The following is a 27,427-nucleotide window of genomic DNA, read 5'->3' on the forward strand; positions in this document are numbered from 1 at the left end:
AAATAGAAAAAAAAACTTGAAAATTAAAAATTAAACTTAAAACTAACAGAAAGGTGAAAGGGTAAATAAAATGATCGATAATTAATGTATTTCAATTTTTTCTTTCTTTCGTATTAAAAAAAAATGAATAAAAAAAGGGACCATGATTGAATTGATTGGCGCCGTGAACGGACGCAGATGGGGGAGGGAGGGGAGGGAACGGGTGGGCCAGCGACCGACATGTAGGAGAAACTTGGGTGAGTCACTTGAACACATCTACACGCACGGGATCAACAAAGCCAAGAGCATTTTTTTTTTTTGTTGGAGAGAGGGGGGGAGTAGGAGGACAAGATAAGTAGAAGTGTGGAGGGCCAAAAGGCCAAGAAAAAAAAAGAATTCATTTTTGTGTTTTATATCGCGGGACTGGGGCATTTCTCATTGAAAGGGAATAGGCTAAACATAATACTATGCGGATATAATAGCATCCATTTGTTCTCATGTTTCGGAGGAGAGGATTAGGTTCGTCTTCATTCGTTCACGACTGCAAAGGGCATTTTTGAATTATTAGAGATTGGGGGGGTGGGGGGTGGCGGGAGAATCAAAAAGGGGAACGGGGAGCAAATAGACGACGACTTTGTACACAATGATTGCGGTCATTCGGAGCGAAACAAACGTCTGTACAATCATTTGTAAAAAGAAAGCAAAAAAAAATCGAATTAAAAGGAAAGAAATCGAAAGAAATCAAATCAAGATCAAACAGATAACTAATTCTCTTATTTTCCACCCCAGGCTGCGTTCCCCCCCCCCCCCAAAAAAAAAACAATCGCAAATAGATTTTATAATAGATATTTAATATTGATCAGGAGGGAGGGGACGAGGGGCAGGTGCAGCACTCGTTGATCGAAAATCCGAGTCACTTTCTTTTGTTTTTTCTTTATTTGTAATAATTTTTTCGTATTTCGATTGCAGATTTTTTGTTTTCACATTTTGTTTTTTCGCTTGGAGGAGGGACAGGAGGAGAGAGGGTGTGGCAGCAGCAGTTCAGCAACAAACAAAAAAAAAATAAAGAAATATACCAAGGGAAAAAGAAAAAAAAAATATATCATAATGGAATGGAAAATGGCGTTTGTTTCTCTCGCTGTGCACTCGAACACAATGACGTCATCCCGTCTTCCACGGGAAGGCAAGTGAAATCACGAGATACAGACAGCACCGCCAACAAAAAAAAATTAATAAGAGAAGTAAATCAAAGGAAAGAAGAAAAAAAAAAAAAAATGGCGGGAGAAAAGACGGTAGGAAAATATCGGGGGACCCCAAAATTACCAAATAATCAAAGAGGGGATCATCACCATTTAAAAGCGTTTCCCAGCCCCCGTCAATTCATCTCCTTATTATTATTTTTTTAGAATTTTCTCCCTTTGACATTTCTCTTCTCGATAAGCAAGTAAATATATGCATCCGGTTAAAGAATCCCAGGCACTTCGATATCATGTAGTCATTTGTAGTGGCCGTGCGAGCAATTTCACCGTAAACATTTGTAGGTCAACAAAAGAAGCATCTTCCGCGTGCTCAAAAAATGACGGTCATTTTCTTGCTTGAAACAAAAATAGTGAACAAATAATTCCGGAAAATTTCCATCTCGCAGCCGAATAATAGTACACCAGGCGCACAACCCAACGGCACAGAGAGAGAGAGACACACACACACACACAGAGACACACACTCACAATCAAAACAAGCACACGGGAATTTATAGTTTCTCTCTCTCTCTCTTTTTTGTCCAGTCTTATTTGCAAGTATCACAGAGTTCGTCAGTCAAGGAGAATCGGACAACTCATTTGTGGAATCTGGCGCCAAAATTCAAAATTAGCAAAATGTAAAAAAATGATTCAATGAATTTATAGAAAAGAAAATGACTGACCTTATCATGTAAAGACTATCAACATGAACCATCATCTCGGTGCTCTTAAAATCGTTGAGCTCCTTACGGATGGCGGCCTTCTCCTGAGGCGTGAGCCGCGTCCACGGTCGGTCGGCTCTTCGGTCGTAATCCTGAGCGTCGGCCACTTCGACATAGTCGTTGAACCGTATGATCTGTTGAGACAAGTCAGTCGGATTAAGTTTCCCGGAAAAGACAAAACAAATTAAATTCAACCGCCAACAACTATTCTGAACTATTACTATGACTACTACTACTACCCCGAGTCCTAGAGGAGCTCACGCCTCACTGCGGCCAACACGGTTTATTCATTTTCCTGTATTTTTTTTTACCTTTCTGGCTTTAAGCTCTTCGACCGTTGGCCTGAAACTGAGTTTGCGGAAGAGAGTCATCTTCTTCTCTTCCCTTTCCTTCTTCTCCTCCGCCGGACTGGTTCCTAAAGGTACCCAAAACAAACAAAATCCATTAGAATACTCATTCATGGCGTTGGAAAAATCTCAACGAAACTGGACACTTGCTTTTAAGGATGTTGCGCTCTTCCAGTTCTTCCTGCGTCGGACGAAGACTCAGCCGCCTGTGAGAAATCAACAAAAATTTTAAAATCAAATGAAAAGGATCGAAATGTGATATAGGTGACGTACCTGGTCAAACGGGCGCCGATCGTTTCGCGTTGAATGTGTCGCTCCCTCTCGGTTTGTGCGTGCAAGATGCCCCTCTCGATGAGCTCCTGCCGATCGGGTCTCATGGCCAGCTTGAGGGCCAGGCTGTCCTTGCGGGCTATCCGGGCGCTCAGTCTCGCTGTGATCGTTTTCCGTGTCAGGTCATGATGTTGCGTTTGTCGGAAACAACTTGTTGACTCTTTTTTTTTGTTACCTTCTTCAGACATGTTCTCCTCGTCGTCGTCGACGTCGTCGTCCCGGTAGAGGATCGGCCCGTCCGACTCGTCAGAGTCGTAGTCGCACTGGACGGGGATCGTCGGCACCGGCACCGGCAGGTAGGTCGGTCTCTGGCCTTTGGCCGGCGGCGGCGGAGGTGGCGGATGATTATGGTGGTGGTGGTGGTGGTGAGGCGGAGGCGGCGGATTGTGGTGGTGATGGTTGACCCCGTGGCCGCCGCCAGCGCCACCTGCAGCGGCAGCGCTCGACTCGCGGTTATTGTTGTCCGACTTGAGCTGCATGTTGTGATTGTGGTCGTGAGCCGATCCGCCGTTCACCGCTTGCCCGTTGCTCGACGTGCTATTGCTGTTGCTATTGCTGCTGCCGCCCAGGCTGATGCCGAATCGCAGGGGTCGCGTGCTACACGGCCGTCCATCCCGACGGAAGCAGCGAGCCAAAATTCAAGAGAGAAAGAAAGCAAAAAAGAAAAAAAAAAGACACAAAATATCGTCATTAGTACACAGACAATCATCGCAGGTCGACACCCACATAGAAACAACCAAACAACAACCAAAATAATCAAGGGAGGGGGCATAAGTGGAAAGAAAACTCCTCCCCCCCCCCCACACACAACAACAATTGATCGTAAAAGAATGAGCCAATGAAATTGAAAAAAAAAAAATAATAATAAATGATAATATAGTAAAAGGAAAGCTACGAAATGGTGCACGAAAAAAATAAAAATGAAACGGAAGAAGACGAAAAAATTCCAGCAGCGAAATTCACAACCGAAAAGAAGGGAGGAGGAGGAGGAGGACCGTGGGCAAAATAGAAAACGGGGGCTCGGTCCGAAAACCACCGTCAGATGGTAATCAACGGAAGAAAAACGCAATAGGGGGACATGGGGGAAAAAAAAGAAGAAAACGTGCAGATGGCCAGCCAGCGCCCCGACCAGACGCACGCGGTCACGACGACGGGGCCAGCCAAAAACGGGCAAAACCTCAGCTAATAATAATAACGCCAAGGGGGGAAAAAAAGAAAGAAAGAAAGAAAAAGAACTAAACTAAATCTTTTAAGAGCAGCAGATTTTCAATAGACACACGGGGGCTCCCGTGTGCCATGGCGCGGACTCTGAGGGGTAATTATAATCCCAAGCAAAACGCTAATACTCGAAGTAACTGCGGGGGTAAAAATACCAAAAATAACAGACCCAAAGTTAACGAACAAAGAGGGAAAGAAAAAAAGGAGAAAGAAACGACGACAACAACAACAACAACAACAAAAAAATGAGTGAGAGAGAAAATGGTCTGAAAAGAATTCCATTTAAAAAAGAAAACCCCAAAAAATAAAAGAAATAAAAGAAAACAGAGGCAATAAGAGATGGTAGATGCTAGTCACGTGCAGGGTTAAATACCTGAACCGTATCCTCTGCCTTAGTGAGAGCCGCCTATATCGTTTTGTTTTTATTTGGTTGGGAATGGAGGGGGGAATTTTGTCGTTTTTTGTTTTATGTTTTTTGGACAGTAGAGGAGGGAGAGAAATGCGAAAGGAGAGAGAAAAAACGCGAGCGTTAGTTTTGATTTTTTCTCATGTCCAATTCAAAGGCGACTCGGAAGACAACCGACGACACACACCACCACCAATCACCGAATAAGAACAAATATTTGGATCCGTTTGAATCCAAATAGCAGACGTACAATTTTTTGTTTGTACAAGTCTTTAAGTATTTTTAGAATTAAGTTAATTGATTGATTTATGCTTATTTTTTGTGATGGATTTGTCTAAGCTTTTTACCTGGCCGGTGGCGGAGGAGGCGGTGGCTGATCCTGTTGCCATGCCACACCCCGACTTCCGTGCGGAGACGAGTCCTGGGTCGGAGTGTTGACGGTCGGCGTGGGCGGAGTCGACGGTGAGTTACTGGCCGATCCGGAAGCACCGGATTTCTTGAGCGCCGACTTGAGTGGCTTGGCATGGAGCGACGGCTCTTTAGGTCCCTGTGCTCTGACCCAATCTGGACGGATAGACGGATGAGATTTAAGTTAAGTTAACAAAAGAAAACAAGGAAAGACAATTAAAATAATTCCAGTCAGGATCGTCTAGTCCCCCTCCAAAGATCCTCTTTCTCTCTTTCATTTGCCAACGTTGTCCAGTCTGAAATAAATGTCGGATCAACTTACTGGCTGCCGGAGGCACTCCTCTCTCACTGTCGCTATCGTCGACGCTCTCTTCCGGAACGTCGTCGTCCTGAAGATCCGAAAGATCGTGACCGACGCTCGTCAGCATGTTGGGCGATGAAGAGGCCACGGCGGGTGGCGCCAAATGGGCCAGGTGGATGCCGTGGGTGGGCGGAGGTGCCGAGTGATGGGCTCCGCGAGGAGGTAGCATTGGACTGGGCGAGGAGAACATGGGCGGCGGCGGAATGGGTCCAATTTCCGTCACGCCAATCGGCGGCTCCAGCAGGTCCGTCATCATGGGCTGCATTCCGTGGGCGCCCGTCTGCGACTGCGACGATGACTCCTGGGCTGCCTGGGATGATGACGACGATGATGAAGAGGACGCGGGCGTCTGTTGGACGGCCATGGCGATGACCGGAGATCGGTTGGACGGGTGCGAGCCGACAGTGATGGTCGTCGACGTCGTCACCGTGGTGACACCCGAAGCCGCCGCATTGGCTCCCGACGTCGTCGTCGAGGGCGACGCCGTTGCCACGGAGATGATGGGCAGTGTGGCTGCCCTTCCGGGCAACTTCGACATGACAGATGGCGAACCGGAACCTGAAAAACAAAAGAAAAAAAACATAATTAGAAAAATAAAACGAGAACAATAAGAACAGACATTAGAAAGGTACAGAAGAAATTTAAAAAATAAAACAAGGAAATATTCAAATGACGAGACGCGCCAACACTTGAAACAAGACAAGAGACAATGTCGAAAAGAAATCCTAACGGGTCGTCCCTTTTATCAGCCCGACTAATTACTTAATTACTTAATTAGAGATGAATCACACACGACACTTAACTCTATAGGGGGGAAAAGAAAAGAACGAGAAAAACAACACGGCCAACTCTAATAATAATAAAAAAACGAAAGAGACGCCATTGGAACAAAAAGACTTGAAAACTTGTTTTCAGTCCAGGGCCAATTTGTCGGGGATCCCTTCGTTTACTTCCCGTTGGGATTTTTCTAAGGTTATCGACTCGGCCGACTGGTTTTTTCCTTCTTTCTCTCTCGTTAACACGCCCCAACCTAATCCCCCCCCCCCTCCAGCCGTCAACACCCTGGACATTTTCACACAACGTGTGGACGCCAGTCGCCCAGGTGTCTCCAGGGCCGGCGGTTGACGGGACAACAACAACCAAAATAAATAAAAGGGGGAGGACTTATCACCTTGTTGTTGGTGCTGGGCTTGACTGTTGCGTTGAGCTATTGAACTGACGACTTGTGAATAAGCGGAAGACATGGACATGGTGGCGGCGGCCGACGTCGTCTGAGAGGAGCCGCCAGACGATGGAAAAGTTGAAGAAGCCGAAGACGCCGACGGAAGCGTGGGTGGTGTCGTCGCTGAAGTCGTCGACGTCACGGCCGTCGGCGAAGGCGTCGAGCTGCTACCAAAGTGGGTCTGCGTCGTCTGACGCAGCTGCGACGGCGGCGTTCCGGCCGAGGAAGAGTGGCCGACCAGGGCCGAGAGGAGCCCGTGACCTGGCGCCATTCCGGGCGGCAGGCTGTTGGGTCGGTTGCCACCGCCAGGTCCAGCTGCTGCGTTGGCGTTGGCTGCTAGGGGGTAGGAGGTGGCGGAAGGAGAAGAGGAGGAGGCAGGAGGAGGAGAAGAAGAAGAATGAGAAGAAGACGATGAATCGTACAGTTGCGAATGGTGGCCGTTGGTGCTGGGCACGAGTGGTCCCGAGGCCAGTGCGGCGTTGAGGCTGGCCGCAAACGACGGCGTCACGCATGCAGACGTAGAGGAATTGCAATTGGAATTGGAATTGGACGTGGAGTTGGAGGAGGTGTAAGTGCTACCATTGACCAGGACGCCACTCGTGCTGGTCGTGGCCGCCTGTTGGCTAGTGCTACTCGTGCTATTACCCGTGGTTGCGCCGCCGGACAAAGCGCTAGTGCTCGACTCGGCCGACACGTTGGACGGACTGGGCGGGGCGCTACTGCTGCCGTTCTGGCTACTGTCGACCGCGTCGGCATTGGACGACGCGGCGCTGACAGCCGACGGATGGTGGTAGGAGCGCAACCATCCGCGAGCTTTGGCCGCCCCGACCAGGCCCGTGCCTCCGGTCCGCTTGTTCCAAGCGTAAGAGGATGAAGAAGTGGAAGAAATGGGTTTAGGTGATGAGGAAGAAGACGTGGAATTGGATGATGCAGGAAGTGCGGATGCAAGAGACGAGGATGTGACATGCAACGAGACGGGCCGTTGTTCGGACGACGACGACGTAGAAGTGGACGTGCTGGATGCAGGATGTGTGGCGGACGCAGCGGTAGGAACAACAGCGCAAGGCATGGAAGGAGAGGAGGAGGATGCATTGGCATTGGCAGTAGGCGGCGATGGATCCGATTGTTGCGGATGCTCAAGTGCGCTAGAAGAGGATTGGGAACACCTACTACTGGCCGCATCGTTGCTAGACGCCGACGTGATGGTCGATCCGGCGCCAGAGTACGGCTGATAGCCGCTATCACTCGACGACGAATGGTTCTCCTCCTTCGTTCGATCCTTGTCTCGTTTCGATTCTAAAAAAAGACAAACAAAAAAAGACAAACAATTAAATCACAGCCAATGATGGAATAAACCAGTTTTGTTTTAATGTTTTCCTCCGGGAAGAAAGAAAGAAAGAAAAAATGGCCGCCCTTGTCGGGCAAAGAAGTCGCTTTTCGTTAATACAATAAGGAGATAAATCTATCCCGGCCGTCGTGAACTCTGTTCGTCTTCCCCCTCACTACATTTTTGATCGATACGGTTTAAAAACAAAAATCCTTTTTTAAAAACAAAACAAAAGTCTGGTGGCTCTTTCCTTCTTTTTCCGATTGGCTTCCTTCAAGGCCCTATACCTCCGGGGGCTCCTTGACTAGGAACAACCGTAATACAGGTTGTAGTTGTTGTTGTTGTTGCTAGACACAATGCCACTTAAACAACAACAAAAAAAGAAATATTTCAAAGCCTCAAAATCAATGGAAAGAAGCGGAAAGAGTTTCAACTTTCAAGTTGTGGCCTCGCCTCCTCACGTTGATGGGAAACAAAAATGTCAAAATTGAAAAAGAGGAAAATGTCAAAATCCGTTGCTCGTTTTTCAGATCGGCTGCCCACAAAAATAAGGGCCGCTAAGGCAGTGGTTGGCGCTGGATCGTCATTGTTATGGTAGCCTCACTCATCGATTGTTCGCAGGTTAGATATTCCACACGGCGTCGTCTTCGGGGCTCGGTCGTGCCCGAGCATATCATTCCCGAGGGAACAACGGCATGTCTCTGCCGCCGTCTAGAAAACGAAACGAAACGAATTGAAAAAAAAAGGGGAGAGAAACAACAACAAAACAACCGCACGCAAACCGGCACTCTGCGCGCATACACAGAAATGGAAGCCTCAAGAGTCAAGTACAGTACATTCAAAAGGAGCCACTCGAACTCTCGAAGCTTTGAGCGAAAAAAGCCAGCAAACAGCCAAACAAAACCCGAAATGCATATATACAACAATAATAATAATCATACGTCCACCCAGAAGCTAGTGATCGATGGTCGTTTCCAACACACACACAGCAGGGCATGGATCCCGTCTGTAGACGGGCACGAAAAAGCGCGTCTAGTCGTCGCAAATCGATATCGAATTACATAAACCGAGTGGCGGCCATTGCCCGACGGACGGCCCTACATATTTCCAGCATTATCAATTCTCCTCGACGACATGGAAAAAAGGAAACAACAATCTTTTTCCGACTTCCTTCGTGTTGTTGTTGTTGTTGGGCAGAAAAAAAAAAACAAAAGTGAAGTCGTTTGGAGAGGAAGTCTCAATGCGTGTGGATCACGTGAACTGCCGTTAAATGTTTCGAAAGAAGAAGAAAAGGAGGAGGAGAGACTTGATGGGTGGCTCTGGCCACTAGCAACCGTGAGTGAGAATACACATCCGTCATCTGGATGTGTATCGGACTGGAGCCAAATTTTCAAACGAGCTCACTGGCATTTAGGCCTTACTCAACCGACGACTCTGTGCTGCTGCTACGGCGTCCACCCCCCGCAGTCGACACACAAACGCGTTGCTTAGTAAAAATAGGACCCGGACGGACAGACTTGGGCGGCCGCTGGAGAATTCCGGCGGTGGATGTGCACTGGATATTCCCCAACGAGTCGAGAAACGAGTCGTAGGAATTCCGAAAGAGAAAGATAGAAAAAAGGGACATCACCAACTTCTTTTTCACTTTTCCCCCATGGAAACTCCCAGTCACGTATATCTCTCAACACCTTGGCGTAGTTGTCTAAAGAGGTCCCCGGGATTTTTCTTTTGCCTATGGAAAAGTCATCAAAAGCGTCCCCCAACTCCCCCACCCCAGTCCCAAACTCGTTCAAAAACTTCTCGCTCCTCCCTCCCCAACGAAAAGTTTCTCTCGACGGTTTCATATGGCCCAGCAACTTTTTCATATTAAAATGGCAGACGGAATTCCTGCACCTCATATATATATTTACTCCCCCCCCCAGACCGTTTTCATAACAAAACAAACCCCAACTGGTAAGTGAGTCGAGCGTAGGCGTCATCGATCGATAAATTTTTCTTTCAAAAAAGAAAGAGTACGTGTCAAGTTTTTCCTCATCCCATTACATCGTCAAACTGTCAATGCCACGGGAAAAAAAAAAAAACTCCCGGCCAATCTCACGGCCGACGGTTTCACTGAAAGAAAGAAAAAAACCGACGCCAGGAATATGGATGAAATCACGTCTAGAAATTCACGCTAGACTAATGAAGCGTGGATGAGGTTTAGACGGAGGATCGCTTTACGTTTTAAAACGGCCACCAAGGGGAGGCAGCAGGAGCAGCATTTGGGCCGGCGAGGTGACGAAGATGAAGACGAAGAGGAAGAAGAAGTTGATCCAGCGGATGGCGGTAAAGTCATCTGGACGGCATTGGGGGTCAAGAGCCGAGCCGGAGGGACACTGGCGACAGCTGGACGTTCAAATTCGTGTTCACGACTAGACAAATGCCACCACTTCATCGTCGAGACGGACAAGAGGGGGGTGGGGGGCCGCCGCTGATGACGCAACAAACAAAAACGGGGGGAAAAAGAATGTCTACTTTGTGGCTGGCAGTTTAGCTGGCATCCAGACGGGGTTGTTGTTGATCCGCATACTGTCCACATCCACAAGACGCGAGTTAGCAGAGATGGGATGATGATGACGATGCACAGAGCACCACCCGACTCGGGTCCCGCCGGCCGAGAATTACAACTGGCAGTGGTACAGTAGTGCAGTTTCGCCGTCGTCGGTGTTCCAATCGATAAGAAAAGCTCGGGCCAACAGCGACGAGAAAAAAGAAACTGGGCAGGCCGCAGCAGTCGACGACAACAACAACAATGCACAGCAGTCGAGTCCCCACCCTGTTTTGTTTTTGGGTGTCATCCCCCCCCCCCCGTCGCCGCCAACCGGCCAACCACCCCGGCCACCCCACTTTCGTTGCTTTTCCCGTTGGAATGACAACGATGGCGATGAGATGGCGAATCTACACGCCACGCTCTCTTTCAAATTGTCCGGTAACCGCCCACTTTGGCCGAGGAACTTGTCGGCTGATTTGTTCTTTTTCAACTTCTTCTTCTTTTCTTTCCTTCGCGACAAGGGAATTTCGCTCGGGCGTCGTCACCTCCAGAAAGAAATCACAAAAGAGTAGAGAAAAGCCAAAAAAACGTAGCGAAATATTTTTTGACAGGCGTGTCGGAGCCGTTGAGCGGCGAGCAGAATAGATTCGTAGACGCCATGATAACCAGGTCAGGCACCAATTCAATTTCTCTCCACTGCACACACACAGAGAGAGAGCAGATGATTTGTTCACGGCAACCAAACAACAGAAAACAACAACAAAAACAACAAAAAAAGACGACGGACAGACGGACGGACGAGATTGGCGAACAAGAAGAAGTAGAGGAATCCTGTCCAGGACGCCCGGCGCCACTACCGATGATTGTGGGAGCAGCAGCACACTGCAGCTATTGCACCAAGTCACGTCCGAGGCGAAGAACAGACTCTCACAACTGGATGTATCCTGCTTCTCTCTCTCTATCTATCTTTCTCGCTTCTGCTTCCAACTTTTCATCCGGTTACTCTCTTTCACTTTCTCTTCCCGTTCGTCTCTTCTCCCAGGGCGAGAGGAGAGAAGCTCTGGCGCAAGCGCAACAGCTTCCACACGCCGCCAAATGGTCCTACGCTTCAACTCTTCATCCATCCATCCATCCATCCCTCCTCTTTTTCCAGCCGTGACGATCAATCACGGACATCCCTCCTTTAGATTTTCTCCCAAGAAGAAGAAGAAAAATGAGCAATATGTGTAGGTCCCCCCTCCCCTTTCGTCTTAAGTCAATTTCGGTCCGTTTGATGGCCCGAGAAACCTGCCCCTCCTTCAAATCTAATTGTCGAAAATGACTCCATTCAATCTTTTCCGGGGCGTCAAAGCGGAGCCAATCTCTCTCTCCTTGTCGTTTTAGTTGGGGGGAAATTACGCGTTGCTTGACGTTTGCCACTGGTGTACAGCGCCGACGTCGATAAATAGCTCCCAAAGTCGAATCAAACACACACACACACACAAAAGCCAATCGACATTTTTTGTTTCGGCTGTTTCTGGGCTTTTGATGTTTTGGTAGCGACCGTGTGTGTATTGGGGTGGGGTTGACTGGCCGACTGGGGAGTGTGTATCTAACCTCTTCTTCTTCTTCTTCCTCTCCGTCTTGTTTTTGTTCTTGCAGCAGCGATATTATATAGCCGGGGCAGGAAAGAGGGCGTCAACTTTCAAAGTCTTCGTCATCCCTTTTTCGATTTGACGATGCGTAACACACGACATTCAACCGAGTACTGCGACCAGGGTGGGGTGGGTCCCTTTTTTTTCTTCTTCTTATCATTTGCCCACCACCCACTTTCCCCCTGCCTCCTTCCCTCTCCACCTTCCTCTTGGGAACGAGGAAGATGTTACGTCTTCAACTCGGCAGAAAAGGGGAAGAAATTGCAGATTCAGTGGGCGCACCATTTTTGCCTTCGGTTCCCGTTTTCTTTTTTCTTTCCCTTTCAATTGGCAAACGGTCGCCCGTTGTTTGATATCGACCCGGAGCTGGCCGGCGATCAATAACTTGACTCCTAATTCACGAACGCCGCCAGCAGCTAAGAAAAACCGGGAGGGGGGCAACCTCAACCCCCCCCCCCACCCAAACCCAACCTCCCTCCTTTCTCTTTTGATATCAGAAAAAAGAGGAGGGATAGAGTTGAATTAGACTCGGGAATTATTCAAACCCCATCGCTCTCGGCGTCTTTTTGAGAAGAGCAAAGAGAGAAGAAGAAGAAGAGAGAAGAGATCAGAATCTTGAGGGAGAGCAAAAGAGACAAACTTCTTCTGACTGTGACATGTCGAAATAACATGGAGAGAAGGGCACGCCCTGACGTCAATTCGACGGGAAACTTGCAAGGATATCCGGGGATCGGGAGGGAGCAGTCGAAAGAGATACGCAGCCAGGGGAGGGGGGGAAATAGATACTTTTAATTGCCCTTTTTTCCTTTTTACCGCCGAGCCCAATTGATGTCAAATGTTATATTTGATTTTCGTCCTTACCAGCAATGGTGGAAAGAGTGTTGGAGGCGTTGGTCGAAGATGTGGTCGAATTGGCCAAATCCGGCAGTAAAATACCCTTTTGAATGAGTTCATCACGGTGAGCCCTCATGGACATCTTCCTCTCCAGCGCTGCAAAACAAAAAATTCAAATCAAATAAAAAAATCATATAATAATGATAATAAATCAAATGGAAATGATAATAATAATAATAATAAAAATAATCGATAGAATAAAGAAAGTAAACAGCTGTGTCTGCTGTGTTGTTGTTGCGCCCTGGCGTCGTAAAAAGGAAAAACACGACGCATGTTTCAATCTGGACGGCCGGCGACTCAGCTGGACACAACGGTTGAAAGAGAGAAAAAGAAAGAGAGAGAGACCATGTTCATCCATTCGACATCTTTTGGATCATTGCCCTGACCGCTCCCGCGGTATTTATCGTGCGAAAGTGAAAGCCAATCAGAGTGCAATGAGGTATAGCCCTTTCGTGATTTTGTGCACGGTAAGGTAACAGTAGGTAATGTGTGTGATTTGTTCGTTCCCCCCTTTCGTTTTTCAAATCAAGTGGAATGGAAGAAGAAGAAGAGAGGAAAAAAATAACAACGACGTACTCTGCGAGACGCTTTCCAGCTTGTCGGATTTTCGCCGGACGCGCCATTTCCAAGGTTTGAAGAGGCGGGAGAGCGAGGCAAACTTGGACTTGCTCCTTTCCAGCGGTAGGTTGTTCCAGCTGTTGATGGGCGCCGGCAGGGTCTGACCGCTACCGACGCCAGTCACCCCGCCGACGCCACTGCCGACGTGTGTCCCGTTCGTGTGAGAATGGCGACCTGTCGTCAAAAAACAAAAGAAAAAGAAGAAACAAAAAAATTAACAATTTTCAATCGGTGAAAATTTCCAAAGCAAACACACACACAAGATGATAAAACACATTCCATCCTTCCGCAGACATTCCAGTCACGGACCGATCGTCCCGTCTATTTCTCCTTTAACATTATTAGACAATTTATATCGACGCATGAAAAGAATTGCTTGTTGTTGCTGTTGTTGTAGTTGCTGTCATTATTGTTGTACTAGTGGGCGGGACGCAATCGCTCGGCCGAAGGAACCGAGAAAAAAGTTTAAAAGAAAAAAAGAAGAAATGAAGAGGACAACAACCGACGATAACGGTGGATATTATTTTTGTCTTTTCTGTTTTCGGTCTGGTCTTCTTCTTCTTCTTTCCTCTTCCATTTTTTATTTTCATATAAGTGGCCAAAAGTGCAATAACTGGACGGAGAGTCGTGTGAAAAATGCCCTGCGGCTTTTCTCTCTCTCTGTCTCTCTCCCGGAGTCGCCACCATTAAAAACATTTTTATTTGGGCGCTCAAGCCGGACAAGAAGAAGAGGATTCACCAGCAAAAATGCGGACCCTCCAATGCGGTTGGTAATACTCTTTTCCAGACATGGGAAAATGATAATAAAAAGGCAAAAAGAAAAGAAAGAAAAAATGGTTCTTAAAAAAAGTATTTGTTGGTTTTCGGTTGTCTCTGGTTGTCGTGCCAAACAAAACGGCGGAGCAAAAGTGATTTCGTTCACATTCTCCAAAAATCAGCCGGAGAACAAACAAAAAAAGATTTAAAAAAAAAAAAAAAAAAAAATACGAATTTCATCTCTGTTTACAATCGAAGCCTCGAGGAATGATTCGAAACAAAAAAATTTTGTTTATTTTTTCCTCTTCACATGGATTGGGTTTCCATCCCCCCTTTTCTTTTCTCTAGATATTTCTCGTTATTGAACGAAACCCAAGTCGGAAGAAGAAGAAAGAAATTTTAGAACAGAGGACGGAGAAAAAATGCGCCGACCAAGGCGAAAAACGTCATTGCAACAGCTTTAACTCGCGCCTCCGTTCGACCCCCTTCACTTATTGTTACACGTACAGCAACGGCAGATGAGAAAGACGAGGCGGCGGGCCACGCCCAAGAAAAGAATCTGAATATGTCACGCATCGTCTGTCACACGCCAACCAACCAACCACCTTCAAAAGGAAACAGAATCAACAAAAGCAGCAGCAGCAAATGAGAGACGACGAAGCTACAATCAAATAAGTACATCATCAAAAAAGAAACACAACATTCAATACATAGTATCTCTCCGGATCCCTCATTTTCTCAAACCCGTTTTTCGTCAGATGGTGCGCCAGCACGGCATATGATCGAGTTTCTGGCGCTTCGTTTTGCATCACGACGATTTGATTACCAAGAGTTACTGGGTCGAAATGATGTGCGCGATGCCAATCGGGCGAATTCTCTTATTTTTTTTTTCTTCCAGTTAACTATGGGATCCAACTACGTCGTTGTCGTCGTCGTCGTTCGTTTGGATTTACTTCACGGGGTGTGGTGTAGTGTAAAAAATGGGTCGCAGGAGCAAACGAGCTTTGTCATCTCCTCAAACACACACACGGCACAATCACGATAGAAGATGGTGCCGTTTCGGGAAGTGTAACGAGTTGAAATGCAAATGTTACCCTTGTCCAAAAAAGAATAGAAAAAAAAAACCTGCTCCGATTCAAGGTGGGAAAACTATTTCCAATACAAGAAGGGAATTATGAATGCAAAAACAGAATCCCGCTTCTTTTTTTTTTTTTTGTGAATAACTTAAAAAAAACAAACCAGAATTAAAAAAGAAGGAGGAAACGACGGCCATTGTTTTCGGCGTTGCTGGGAAACGGAGCCAACAATCGAGGTCGCTCTTCCCCAGCGTCTAATCATCGGCTCCAATCTCTTCAATCGAATTGTGTAGCCTGACCCCGTATTCCTGACATTTCTCACCCATTGCGGCCATCATTAATATTCAATTACCTCATCTCTCATAGCAACGCGACATTCTTTGGGCGACGCGTCGGACCTTCGGGAATGATCGGGCGGCGTAAAATGGGCCGGCCCAGCTCCCAATCCAATCCAATCAAACACAGACGCATTCCTTCCTTCCAAACACGAAACCCAAACCCAAACGTAGTGAGTTTAGTGCAGACAAGATAACCTTGGAAATCAGCGAAACGAGCAGAGAAAGGAACGAAACAAGCCCGGCACACACACACGTAAACATTATTATTTTTACGAGATGGATGGAATGAGTTGACGATAGAGAGGAAAACGAAAATGAACGCCAAAGAAGAAGAAGAAATAAATAAGAAGAAGAAGGAAACTTTCGTTGGAGTGGGGGGATCAAGGTGTAGTACATATCTATGCAGACGAAACGGGCAACCGGCAACCAGCAAAAACCCGAGGAGGTGAGAAAGGTGCGCCTCGTGACCCTGGCCTCCTCCTACTCGCCGATCCCACTCGCACACACATTACGTCACACCAAAATACCTTCACGATAAAAAACATGGCCGCGCAGAAAAAGAAAGAAATGCGCAGCAGTTTTTTCTTCTTCTTCTTCATCTCGGACAAGAAGAGGAGGATTGCCTCGGGTGATCCAATCGCTTCTTCTTCGTCTTCCTGAAACAGATAGTCACGGAGGTCGATATGTGTCGACGGTACGTACCGAAAGCGAAGGATTCGTGAGTTACGTAAATCATCCGTCGTGCAACGCTTCAACTTTTTCTCGGCCAAATCAACGGCCAAGGGCAAACTGACAGGGGGAAAAAAAGTTGACAGGACTCTCGTGTGGCAGTTTGGATCGATCCCTCCCACCTTGCCATGAAAACTCCCATCCACCCCGGAACAATTTACATATCGAGAAGGTTTTATAAAGAGTCGGTGGTATTTCGGATTCCTCGGGCCTTTTTTTGTGTGTGTGTCATTCCTTCCATCTTTTTGAGGTTTCACCTCTCAATATTCGATCCCGCTTTGAATTTTCAACATTTTTTCATGAGAAGAAGAGAAGTAAATAAATAAAAAAAAGTCCTCCAGCCAGTATGGATGTTTGTGTCGTTTTCTCCATTCGCCTCCGCCCGGGACTCGAATAAGACCCACATAAAAATCAACTGTCAAACCAAATAGACAACTTATCTCTATCCCACCAGATATATACAGTATTTACGAGCGACGCTTCAAACGAATAGTAAGAGTAAAAAACCGGCCTGGCTTTCCCCGCTTTTTATCCGATTACGTAATGAATCAATTGCATCCATCCATCTTAAACCTCGTTTTTTTTTCCCCACCTTATTCCAGTAACCTAACAAGAGCGAGAAAAAACAAAAACAAAACACAAGTAATGGAGGTGAAAATCGGGCAGTCTCCCAAGAAATAAAAGTGGGGAGAAAAAAAAAAAAAAAGATAAAGGTGACGGACGGGGTCGTTGCAGCAGAGAAAAACCAAGGCGAACGGAATCGAGAAGGAAAGTGGGTTCGACTGAGGAGGCCCTTCTTTTGTCTGAGACTTTTCTCTCGTGTGGATAAGTGAAGAAAGCGACAACAAAACCAAACACATACACACACACGATAGACTCTCTTTCTCCTCCTCTTGTTTCTGCAAACACAAACCTCCTCCTCCTCCTCCTGCTAAAAAAAAAGTGAAAACCGTACACGCTGGCGGAATCACGTAATCACATATTTTTTTGTTGGGTCTGTGTGTCCCGAAAGAAAACAAAAACAAAAAAGCCCAAAAAGGTTGGTGCAGACCGCCTCCATACACTCAGATATCCTAGCGCCGATTGATTTGTTGGATAGGGGAGTGCCTTTTTCCTTCCCCGCATTTCGGCTGTTGTTTCGTCCGGGCTTCTTCGTCCACGGACAGACACAACGAACGGACGGACGCAGACCCCCCGAAAGAGGAATATAACAGCTCGGCAACTCACGATGACATCAATCGATAAGCTGCTCCGCATGATGAAAATATTATTTTAATAAAGGCACTAACCGAAAATCCCAAACAAAACAAAAACAGAAAATGAAATTTAAAATAAAGGTTGGAGAGAAAAAAGGATAGCAGAGCTTCTGGTCGGTTGCGTTTTCTGGGTAACGTTGAAATTAAAAATCCAGACCAGACGCTAACGAAATTTACAAAAAAAAAAAAAAAAAAAACAACTGGACGAGTGAAGTGAGACAGAATGGGAGGATTACTAAAAACAAAACAAATGAAGCTCCAACTATGCACAATGTGTAGTCGGAATGACGTGAAACCACTCCCCCCCTCTCCAACTGTGGCCATCCCAGGGTCCCTGGATCCATTAAAAAGTCGTACGGCTTTATTTCCCTTGGCTTTGGCTGTTTTCATTATCATTATTCGTCTCATTATTATTGTTATTATATTTCATTCCGCGATGGAGTATGGCGCATTTATTTTTTTACGCGCACGCATGTAAATCAACTCTATCTGCCACAAGTATTAGCTAATAGCCTTCGCGGTGGCGCAATCAAAGAAAAAGATCGAGAGAATACTAAAACCAAAAGTTTTTTTTTAATGTTTCGTAACCTTTTGTTTCTGCAATAGCTTTTAACTGGACAAATAATTTCGTTTAAAAAAATCTCATCGACTCCGTGTCGTTGGCCGGACAAACAATAAGGAGTTGAACGGACCCGTATAATCTAACCAAAAATTGGGGGGGTTTTTTATTAATAAAAAAATAAGACGGCTGGGGAAGGAAATAAAAATTGTGATCAAATAAAAACAGTACACACACATATATGTAATGTATACCAATACTAGGAGCCCAACCACCAATCCATTGTGACCAGTAATAACCAACACCATTAGCGATTGCTGGCCATTGGCTCCGCATCGTTCCTATTGTCTCGTGTGTTTTTTCTCCTCTCGTTTAACGGCCAGTTTGCCACTTGAATCTCCCGCAAGGCAATGAAATAATGTTTCAAGCCCAAACTTGGTGGATTTTTTTTCTTTCCTTCCTTTCCCTTTCCTCCACGTCGACATTCTAATTGACTCGACGCATTAAAAACCTAACCACTAAGAGCCTGAGAGAGAAAGGGAAAAGAGGCGAAGGGAAAAAATGAACGATCCGTGACTGGAGAGTTTAGGACCCAGACCACCACAGACACAGACACAACTGAATTGTCACGAGAAAGTACGACGACATCGGATGGAACCATGATTAATTCAACGAGTGTATACGACTCGTTAATCCAGGAGAAATGGTTTTTCGCCTCTCTTTCTCCCCAAGCCAAATTGACTTTGAGTTGTTAAAACTAAAAATAAAAAGTACAGGTTATTATTTTTAGATTTTTCCGGAATCGATCCGAGGCATCATTAGGCAGCGCGGCGCCTATATCGCTTATATCCTTTAAGGGGCTTCAAATTTCGGAAACCGGGAAAGAAAAAAGAAAAAATGTAAGAAGAAAAATGAGCGGGTGGAAATACGCTCCGATGATTCGACCCAAAGGAGCGATCGGAATAGAAACGGACTCTCGGTCGGTCGTTAGGAATTTTTTCTCTTTCTCATTTCGTCATTACAAAATGTTGTTTAAAATAAATAGGAAATCAAGGGGGGAAATTCAGAAAGAAAAAAGAGAAAAGATTAAGGAATCGTCCGTGACGATGGCATTCATCCATTCGTTGGAAAAAAATAATACGGAACCTATTGCCGCTCGGTTCCAATGGTAAAACTATCGAGCGATTACAACAGCACTCCCCTTTTTCTTTCTTTTTCGAGACTTTGAAACGATAACAGTTTCTATTTTTTAAATCGAGAAATAGTCAAAAGAAAAACTTGGAGAAAATAAAAAGTTTTCTTTCGATTTTTAAAAATATAAAAACAGCCTTTAAGGTTTAGAATGTTTCTTTTTTTAAGAGCCAAGAGTCTTCTTCTAACCTTTGGACACGCAGGTACAAATCACAAGGTTTTTCTCTCTCTTCAACAACCCCCCATGACTGCCTGCCATTTCTGTTTCTCCCCGACGTTGTTGTTTGGTCTTCCTAAGAGGCGGAACCCGCGTTCGGGGTTCAGGGGTTGAAGGGGGTGGCGCGCGGTGGAGAAACGAAAATTTCGACTGTGATTTACTGACATCGAGAACCGTCCCTATCAAGTGAAGGGGGTCTGGACTGTCGGTAGACACGAGGACCATTAAAAAAAAAGGGGCCGTCTTGTCGGAATTGTTCCTTCTTCTTCTTCTACTCCCCCCAGAAGAAGAAGAAAAACTTGCTTCTCTTTAATTCCTGGCCGACCTAACGACTGGCCGTCCTCGTCTCCTCCCAGTCCCACCGCGCTGGAATCACTGTAATGTGGAGTGTGTCGTATACCTTTAACTTTGGCAGGCGGATGATTTAGGAAGTCGACTAGAGACAAGGAAGAGGCGATGATCTGACGCTTCTCCTCAAAGTTGAGGTGCAAATAGTCGAGAGACTGCGAGTGCAGGTGAGAGTGGTGGTACTGGTGGTGGTGGTGATTGTTGTGGCTATTAGAGATGATCCGGCCGCCGCCGCCTTTGCTGCCTTTGGCCGGCGGTGGCTGCTGGTCGAGGTTGCCAGTCGGACTGTTGGCAGAAATGATGTTGTTGCTGCTGCTGTTGTTCCGGCCGCCAGCGCTGGGCAACTGCTGCTGCTGCTGATGGTGGACATAGTGGATGGGCTGAGGGGCCAGCGACGAAGGAGGCGGTGGATGGTGGCGAGCCGCGCGGATCGTGGCTTTCATTTTGCCAGGACCTGGTCCGGCAGACGAAGCCGAGAAGTAAACGCCCGTCACCTTCAGCGACATCCCATCCGCAGCCGCACACAAAATAACAAGACACCAAAAAAGGGGGGACTGGAGGGAGAAAGAGAAACACTCGCACGCAAGAAAAAATAACCAACACGAAAAACCGAGGGCAATGCTCCAATCAAATTCTCAATCAAAAAAAGAGTCTTTTTTTATTCGTCTTCCAGCGCTGGATGGATGCGGTCGAGACTAAAGTCGGCACGTGTGACGAGCCGATTCAAGAAGACGGAACAGACGGTGCGAGTACGCGGATGTTCCAGCAAAGCACAAGCCGCAGACGGTGAACGACGATGTGTGAAGATGAACACACACAGTACACACAGACACACCAAAATAAGTTCACTTGTAATTCAATCAGCAACTTTTCTTTTAGCACTGGGCAATGCGACCGGGCGCAATGACGACTACCGTCCATTAATCCACATGGGAAACAAATGACTTTTCTCAGAGTCAACTTCCCGCTTCCACCATCCTTTTCCTTGACAGTCAGGCCCAATCGGGCAAAATTTTTCAATCGAGAAAAAATCACTCACTGGACGGGGCTGGCGTTTATAAGCAAACAAGAAAATGACGTCGGTGTGTATGGCCGCTCTCTTGACGGTCAACTGAGGAGCGACGGCCCTACTCGAAGGCATTTTGCTTGGCGATACAGAGAGAGAGAGAGCCCAGCTAAAAGCTAAAGCCCAGCTCTAGCAGACACACACACGACTGCTGCCATGTATTACGGGGCGGCGACTACTCAACTCCTCCTACTCCACACATGCACGCGCGTAGAAGAAGCGGAGGAAGAAAACATACGAGTGTGTGGAATTTGAATTGTTATTTTTCTTTTCTTTCCTTCTCACCTTTTCGGAAAAAGAGCGCAAAGAAGAGGATCGAAGGAAAAAGAGGCGAAAAGAGAATTTGAAAAAGAAGAAGAAAAAAGAATGCGTGTTTCCCGCCAGGTTATTTTCTTTTTTCTTCTTTCGCTCGCGAGTGTTCCTATTTCATCCGGAGGGGCAGCAGCCGCTGAACCCTCCAGGTGTATACGCAGCTCACCTGTTGCTGGCCTTCGCAAAGAAGAAGAAGAAGAAGAAGAGACAACAACTTGCGCCTACGCTACCGCTATAACACCACCACTATACTACAACCCTACCGCACACTAACAACGACAGACGCTCCTCCTTTTGACTAGAAGAGTGGCACGCTCAATCTCTTTTCTGATTTTAGTTTTGGTTCTTTTTTTGTTTCGTTTCATTCTTTCGACAATCTTCTCCCCTACATCTCAACATTTCGCCTTTAGCGAAACGCCAGAGACTCGGAACGAGAGAAAATAGTTATGCCGGCCATTGACAAGGAGAACACAATCCTCGTAGCTGCCACTACAATCAACGCCCCCCATTGGCCATCAAAAACTGGACTTGGGATTTTTTTTCTTCCTTACGCCTATCCAGGCGCTGGATGGACGCTCTCTGACCGAGCTCTCCATTTGGTCCGGCCATAACGGCAGAGTACCCCATCATCATCATCAGTGGAAATGGGGGAAAACAAAAACAAGCCACCCGACACACACAGAGAAAAAGATGATCTCTTTTTCTTGACTGCTAAGAATAAAAACGGAAAGGCCACAAAAGATTCCCAAAGGCTACAATTCGACCGGCCATTACAGAGCGCGCCTTGGTAGTAGTACTACCCACGCAGCAGCTTCGTTTCATTTGGAACCGAGAAATGTCTTCGTTTTGAGCTGGGCCAAACTTGATTGCGCAATAAAGAACCAAATCAAAAATCTCTGGCTGGGCTTCTCTCGCAACCGGCCGCCACCTTTTCTTGCCCGGGTCGAAAAGGAACAAGACTCCTTCGATTTTCTTTCAGGAGAACTCCCTGACGGCCAAAAGTCGAGAGGAGAGATATAAATGGACACGAGAAATCACTCGCTTGACCGTCCTTCCACGGTCAAGTGGCGCCAGGTAGGACAAGACAAAAAGGCACCCAAATGAGAAACATGTCACAATAGACGTCACTTTCGGCCGCTAAAAACATCCGACCCCCCCCCCCCTCCCAACCACTTGAGAAATAAAAAGTCTTCAAGTCCAGGACAATGTCCAGCCGAAATCAAAGGAGCTGGGGAATGAAAATAGCTGTCCACAAGAGCGGATGTGTCCACCCAAAAAAGGGGGCCTCCGCATTCCATTCGAAATGAAAAAGAAAGAAAGAAAACCAATGAATGAAAAATAGCCAGAATCAGTTTTTCATATCCATTTCGACATCGTCATCCAAGTTACGTAAAAGTAGCGCGCGCACTACATTGGAAAACAAACAGACGAAGGAAAAACAATGCGCAATCAGCAGCATTCTTGCGGAATAATAACAACCGAAAAAAGAAAAACAAGGCAGCCACTCAAAGGGGTCACGACGGCCACGACGGCCAGAGGGGAAAGACGATTTTTTTTAAAATAATCAGAGAAAATCATCATCATTTCTTTCCTTCTTTTATCTCTTACGCTTCTGGCATTTTTGAATTTCTGAACAATTTTTGTTTTTCTTTATAAGAAAACAAAAAAACAAAAAAAGAGAGGACCCAAAAAGCTTGGCAGGTGGCCGGCAACGACGAAAAACAGAAAAATGGAGAAGGACAAGAGGAGGCCGCCCTTCAGGGTATTTTTTGCTACTACTACTATGTATATATATACATACGCTCGTAGGTAAATGTGTCTCATCAATTCAGAGGCTTCAGATCACTAAGAATCAGTAGGGGGGCCACGGCCTGGACCGAATGGCCAGCAGCACGAATTAGTAAGAAAGAAAGAAAAGAAAAAGTGGCTATTTGTTAAGTCCGGCATCTTGCCAAACTTGGCTTCGGCCATTCAAAACGTCGATTTGACATAACACGGAACGTCCAAGTCCAGCGATGCGTCCCAAGGAAACAGCAACAACTACAGGAATAACGTTGACTCCCGACCAACCCAACCCCATAGACGGTGATGTTTCAATACCTTTTGAATCACCCAATAGTCGAAATATGGCCAGGGAGGAGAGAGAGAGAGAAAACAAGCCATCAACGTAGTACAACCCGATTTGCTCAACATGCAAAAAGAAAAATGCGCTGAGAAAGAGAGAAAAAAATGTGCAAACTGACTACAAAACGGGCACGGGTCGTAGAATTCCCGAACACACCATATTGTATTGTGTTCTCGGACCTTTCGTAAATCACGCGCACGCCATGACGAATCGATTAATTCTTCCCCGTTCTTTTTTCTTTTTATATTTTAAAGGAGGCCCTTTTCTGACTCACAAATTCAGCAGTCGGCGGAGAAAGGTTGAAAACTCCGAAACGGGCAGCGCATAAAGGCATACGATTTGAGATGGATAGCGCAACCTGACGCCAGGCTGGCCCATTGATTGCATGCGATACGGTAGCCCAACGTCATCAAAGCGATACACGGCCAGCGTTATGTGCGCACCTCTTTTGACCAAAAGAACTTTTACACACACACACAGAGTCCAACACAATATCCCACAGACAAAACAACAGCCGGAGCATTCGTGGGTCACTAATGCTTGCGCGCAGTATAATAATAATAACGTTAACTGGAAAAGACCACCCCGAAAACCTTTTCAGACAAGTACAAACTTCGTCTCTTTATTTTTTTCCAAATTGAAAATAGAGATTCCATTTCTGAGAAATGTGTCGGACTGCTGCTGCTGCTACGAATACGCTTTCTCCCTCTCTCGCTCTGTGTATTATTTTTTGTTCAAATAAGAGAAGAATTATTAAGCAGGCAGAGACCAACAAGAAAGAGGGGGGATAGTGAGCTTGTGCTGCTCTCTCATTCAGTTCCCACCTCTCGGTCAAGTGAGCGCCGTGAGAGAATGCCACATGAAATAAAACCTCTTTCCTCTTTGTTTTCTCATTCCTTTTTTTTTTTAAATAAGAAAAAAAAAAGTAAAAATAAATACTCTGTGGATACGTACACCGGCGAGTGTATAGGAATTCTGATATCCAGTGACGTGCTCAACTCATTCCTCCGCCCGACCCCCCATCCGAACGAAACAACACTGTGAGAGCGAAACAACTACTACAACATAGTCATTTTGTTGTCCGAAGAAAATCTTTTCTTTCATTCCTTTTCTCTCTCTCTCTCTTAAACCAAAGAGTAACGAATCGGAAAAATCCAATTTTGTTGTTGCGTTGTTGGGGTTTTTTTTCCGTCCTCTTCTTTCCAAGATGACAAGACATTCTCGCCAGCGGGAGACGGAATACCAAGGTACAGACGTACTGGAGAAAAAAGTTTCTAGTACACTTTCGTTCCCCGGAAAGGTTGTTGGACACAATCGGATTAACTCGAAAAAGAATCGGAAAGTGAACTCGTGCCCTCCTGCGCCACAAATCCGCCTCATATTATCAACTTAACCTTTTCCTTTTTGGTAGGAATTCGATTAAACAAATGAATAGCAAGCAGCTTTTCTGCGTTGGGGCTGCGGGTGGAGAAAAACCGAATGACGGGACAACAATAACCGACTATGTTGACGTCAATCGTGAGCAAACAGGATGTCTTTTGATGCAAAATAACTTTGGCAAAGCTCGGGGCCATAAGTCCGCTGTGCAACAAGGTTCAGGGCTGATTCCATCACGAACAAAAAACGAGGTGGTGGAATATTAAATAGCTACTACTACCAGAGGAGGTGGCAGAGAGGGGGGAGACTGGTTATGAATAATCTAGTGAGAGTATCTAGCCAAGAAAACAAACTTGACAGTGGTCAAAGTCAGGTATAAAGATGCCAGAAGAACTAGGAAAAAAGTAATTGGTTTTGTCTGTTTCTGACATTGTTCTGAATCATTTCTAGTTCTTCTTCCTGGACGTGCGCTCTCTCCGTCCGAGCCTCATTCCAATATGGAAAGTGGGGGGCCGGAGTACAAATGTATGTTTGTATTTCATTAAACATTTTTTGACCGATCGAGACAGAGACGAACGAGGCCTGGAAAGAACACACACACACACACACACACATCCTTTATCGATTGGATTGCCATCGCGGACTAATGGAGTGAAATAAAAGTTTAAAAGGGGGGAAAAAGAAAGTCAGTTTATCCGGTTCATCCATCCGTCTAGGAAGGGGCTCGTTCAATCGGTAACGGAAGTCCAAAATGGTAACAAAGAGAAATTCGTTTTTTTCTTCTTCTTTCCTCGAATATTTACAGCCGTTTTTACAATTGTGGGGGAAAATAGGGCGGCGGCTATCATGTCGCCAAGTAGAAATCAAACGAGCCCATGTAGAAAAATAATCAGGTTACGATTACGTTATCCAAGTACTTTTGGGTAATTTGTAGCAGCCAACCTTCAGGGAGAAATTTAGACGGAAAAACATTCGACGGTATCGCACAACGGGACCCTTTACGAAACCCCTTCGGTAAGAAAAGGAAGCAGAAGCCTAAAAATAGGAGAAGGAAAAAGAACAGGCAAAGGGGGGAAAGAGGATTGGACAAGAAAATTCACACGAAACTGTGATTAACTGCCCAACAGCGGAAGTGACAACAATTTCTTTGGTTCTCGGTGGCATAATACCACATACACACCGTCCACAAAAGTGTTACCGTTAGTGCAACCCTCAAAGAAGAAGAAAAGCTTCTTGTCGATACACACCGACAAAAACCCCGGGTCAATATGAAAACGACAAGGTGGTCCGTTGTTTTCCTGACGTCGAATTTCATGGACAAATGGCCGTTGGCAGCTGTAGGTAAAAGAGGAAATGCTTGACTGCCCTCCTAACGTAAATAATCCGGTATCACTCGACGACCCGTACCGGTATTTACGTAAATAAATATAGCTTCCCATTAAACTGATTTTTCCACACGGAGGGGGTCAGGCACGTTCACATTCCAAAGGGCGTCCAAAGAGTCAACAAGGACTCTCTCTCAAAGTCCATCTTAACTTTGGCTGCCAAGGATTTGTGGAGTGGCTGATATTTTCATTATTAAGAGTGGAGAGAGCTCTGAGAGCCCAATGACTGTGAGAGTTTGGCAGATTGATATCAACTGGTCTCTAGTGGCTGTCTAGTGATGTCGTAAACGCTCGCCAGCTTTGGTGGCTACTTTCGTGATAAGCCGAATATTTGAGCAGTTACCTTGGTCCCTTAATAAGATAGTTTAGCTCACAGAGGCAGATAAGCTCATTCTCAATGACCAGTTACAGAGTCAACGAAAAACAAATGGAAAGCCAGGAGTCTCATACGGTCAAGGATTATTCAAAGCAATGTCTGACCTGTTTTCTTCTGATTGGAACGTCTGCCCATCTTCTTTCCTTTGGTCACTTCTCTTCCTCCAGGTGCTGACAGTGTGTCTAATTGGGCACTTCCGACAGAATCTGCAATGAGACAAGAATTTGGCAGGATTAAAAAATAAATAAAGAGAGGTTTGAAGTACAAATTACAATAGGACATCTAGTGAGAGCTTTGCCAAACATAGATAGTGACAACAAAGCTAACTTGGCACATAATAATGTTTCCAATCCAAACCAAAACACACACTCTACTCTGTCTCTGTCGATTTAGAATGAATTTCAAATTGAATCAACGGTCTGGCAGAATTAAATGTGTCTCAATCAATATAGAACATCAACAACATTTGTGTTGGTAAATGCTTGGCACAAACACACAACTGTTGTCTCTTGGGACTGACAACACAAGCCAAACATTCACTGGAACACAAAGACCAAGTTGAAACACTCGACTGAAATCGCAGAGCGGAAGAAGCTGATCCCAATCTTTTCGCCGACATGAAATATTTCTATCAGCTGAGTCGTAAACTCCCACCACCCTCCACATTCAACGAGTTGCCACCCACTTGATTTGGAAACACTGTTGGATGACAATAGGGAAACGTCACTGGGGCGATTACTCATCCGTACCATCGCCAAAACGGGACACGACGAAAACAAAATCAACAGAAATTAATTACCCAAACTTTCGTTCGAAGCTTGAAATGTCATATTCTTGCCGTCCAGCGATTTGGTTTCGATAGAATTGACGCTAGTCGACACAGACGAAAAAGCGTTCCCCACCTTCTCACTCTCGGCCTCCATTTTGAAAACTAAACAATGTTGCCAGATCGTCCTTCAAATCAGTCCAATCCATTGTTGCACTCCGGTTCGCTCTCTCCTATTTTTATTGCTGCATACTTGCATAGATAGCAAGATACGTAGGTTTAAATAAAAAATAATCATCTTAGGATAAAACAGCTC

The 27,427-nt window shown here is 45.9% G+C and overlaps 1 protein-coding gene across 7 annotated transcripts; it reads right to left on the reverse strand.

Moving 5' to 3' along the window:
- Positions 1–71: 71 nt before the first annotated feature.
- Positions 72–27,310, reverse strand: LOC124310858 (phosphatase and actin regulator 4-A-like). 7 transcript variants are annotated; one of them, XM_046774946.1, is made up of 14 exons: positions 27,145–27,310; positions 26,450–26,551; positions 13,193–13,408; positions 12,584–12,712; positions 6,181–7,527; positions 4,971–5,567; positions 4,588–4,804; positions 4,208–4,240; positions 2,792–3,213; positions 2,560–2,716; positions 2,437–2,492; positions 2,251–2,354; positions 1,901–2,073; positions 72–1,826 (listed from the first exon to the last, which is right to left on the reverse strand). In XM_046774946.1, the coding sequence occupies exons 1-14, from the start codon at positions 27,266–27,268 to the stop codon at positions 1,814–1,816; spliced, it is 3,690 nt and encodes a 1,229-aa protein (XP_046630902.1). In that variant the 5' UTR covers positions 27,269–27,310; the 3' UTR covers positions 72–1,813. The 7 variants fall into 7 exon arrangements, with proteins under 7 accessions (XP_046630902.1, XP_046630903.1, XP_046630906.1 ...); XM_046774947.1 differs by lacking the exon at positions 27,145–27,310 and adding an exon at positions 26,618–27,053; XM_046774950.1 differs by lacking the exons at positions 26,450–26,551; positions 27,145–27,310 and adding an exon at positions 19,757–20,880 and having other exon boundaries at positions 6,181–6,564; positions 7,402–7,527.
- Between the last annotated feature and the right edge of the window lie 117 nt (positions 27,311–27,427).

This window comes from Daphnia pulicaria, chromosome 8, assembly GCF_021234035.1.
Source record: "Daphnia pulicaria isolate SC F1-1A chromosome 8, SC_F0-13Bv2, whole genome shotgun sequence".
Lineage (NCBI taxonomy): Eukaryota > Metazoa > Arthropoda > Branchiopoda > Diplostraca > Daphniidae > Daphnia > Daphnia pulicaria.

Excerpts from the sequence above, each read along its gene's own strand:
- LOC124310858 (XM_046774944.1), bottom strand. The coding sequence starts at position 20,210 with ATGTCGCTGAAGGTGACGGGCGTTTACTTCTCGGCTTCGTCTGCCGGA. Across the intron at positions 12,713-13,192 it reads GCTGGAAAGCGTCTCGCAGA|CGCTGGAGAGGAAGATGTCC; the intron begins GTACGTCGTTGT and ends TTTGTTTTGCAG. Across the intron at positions 2,717-2,791 it reads GGAGAACATGTCTGAAGAAG|CGAGACTGAGCGCCCGGATA; the intron begins GTAACAAAAAAA and ends AAACGATCACAG.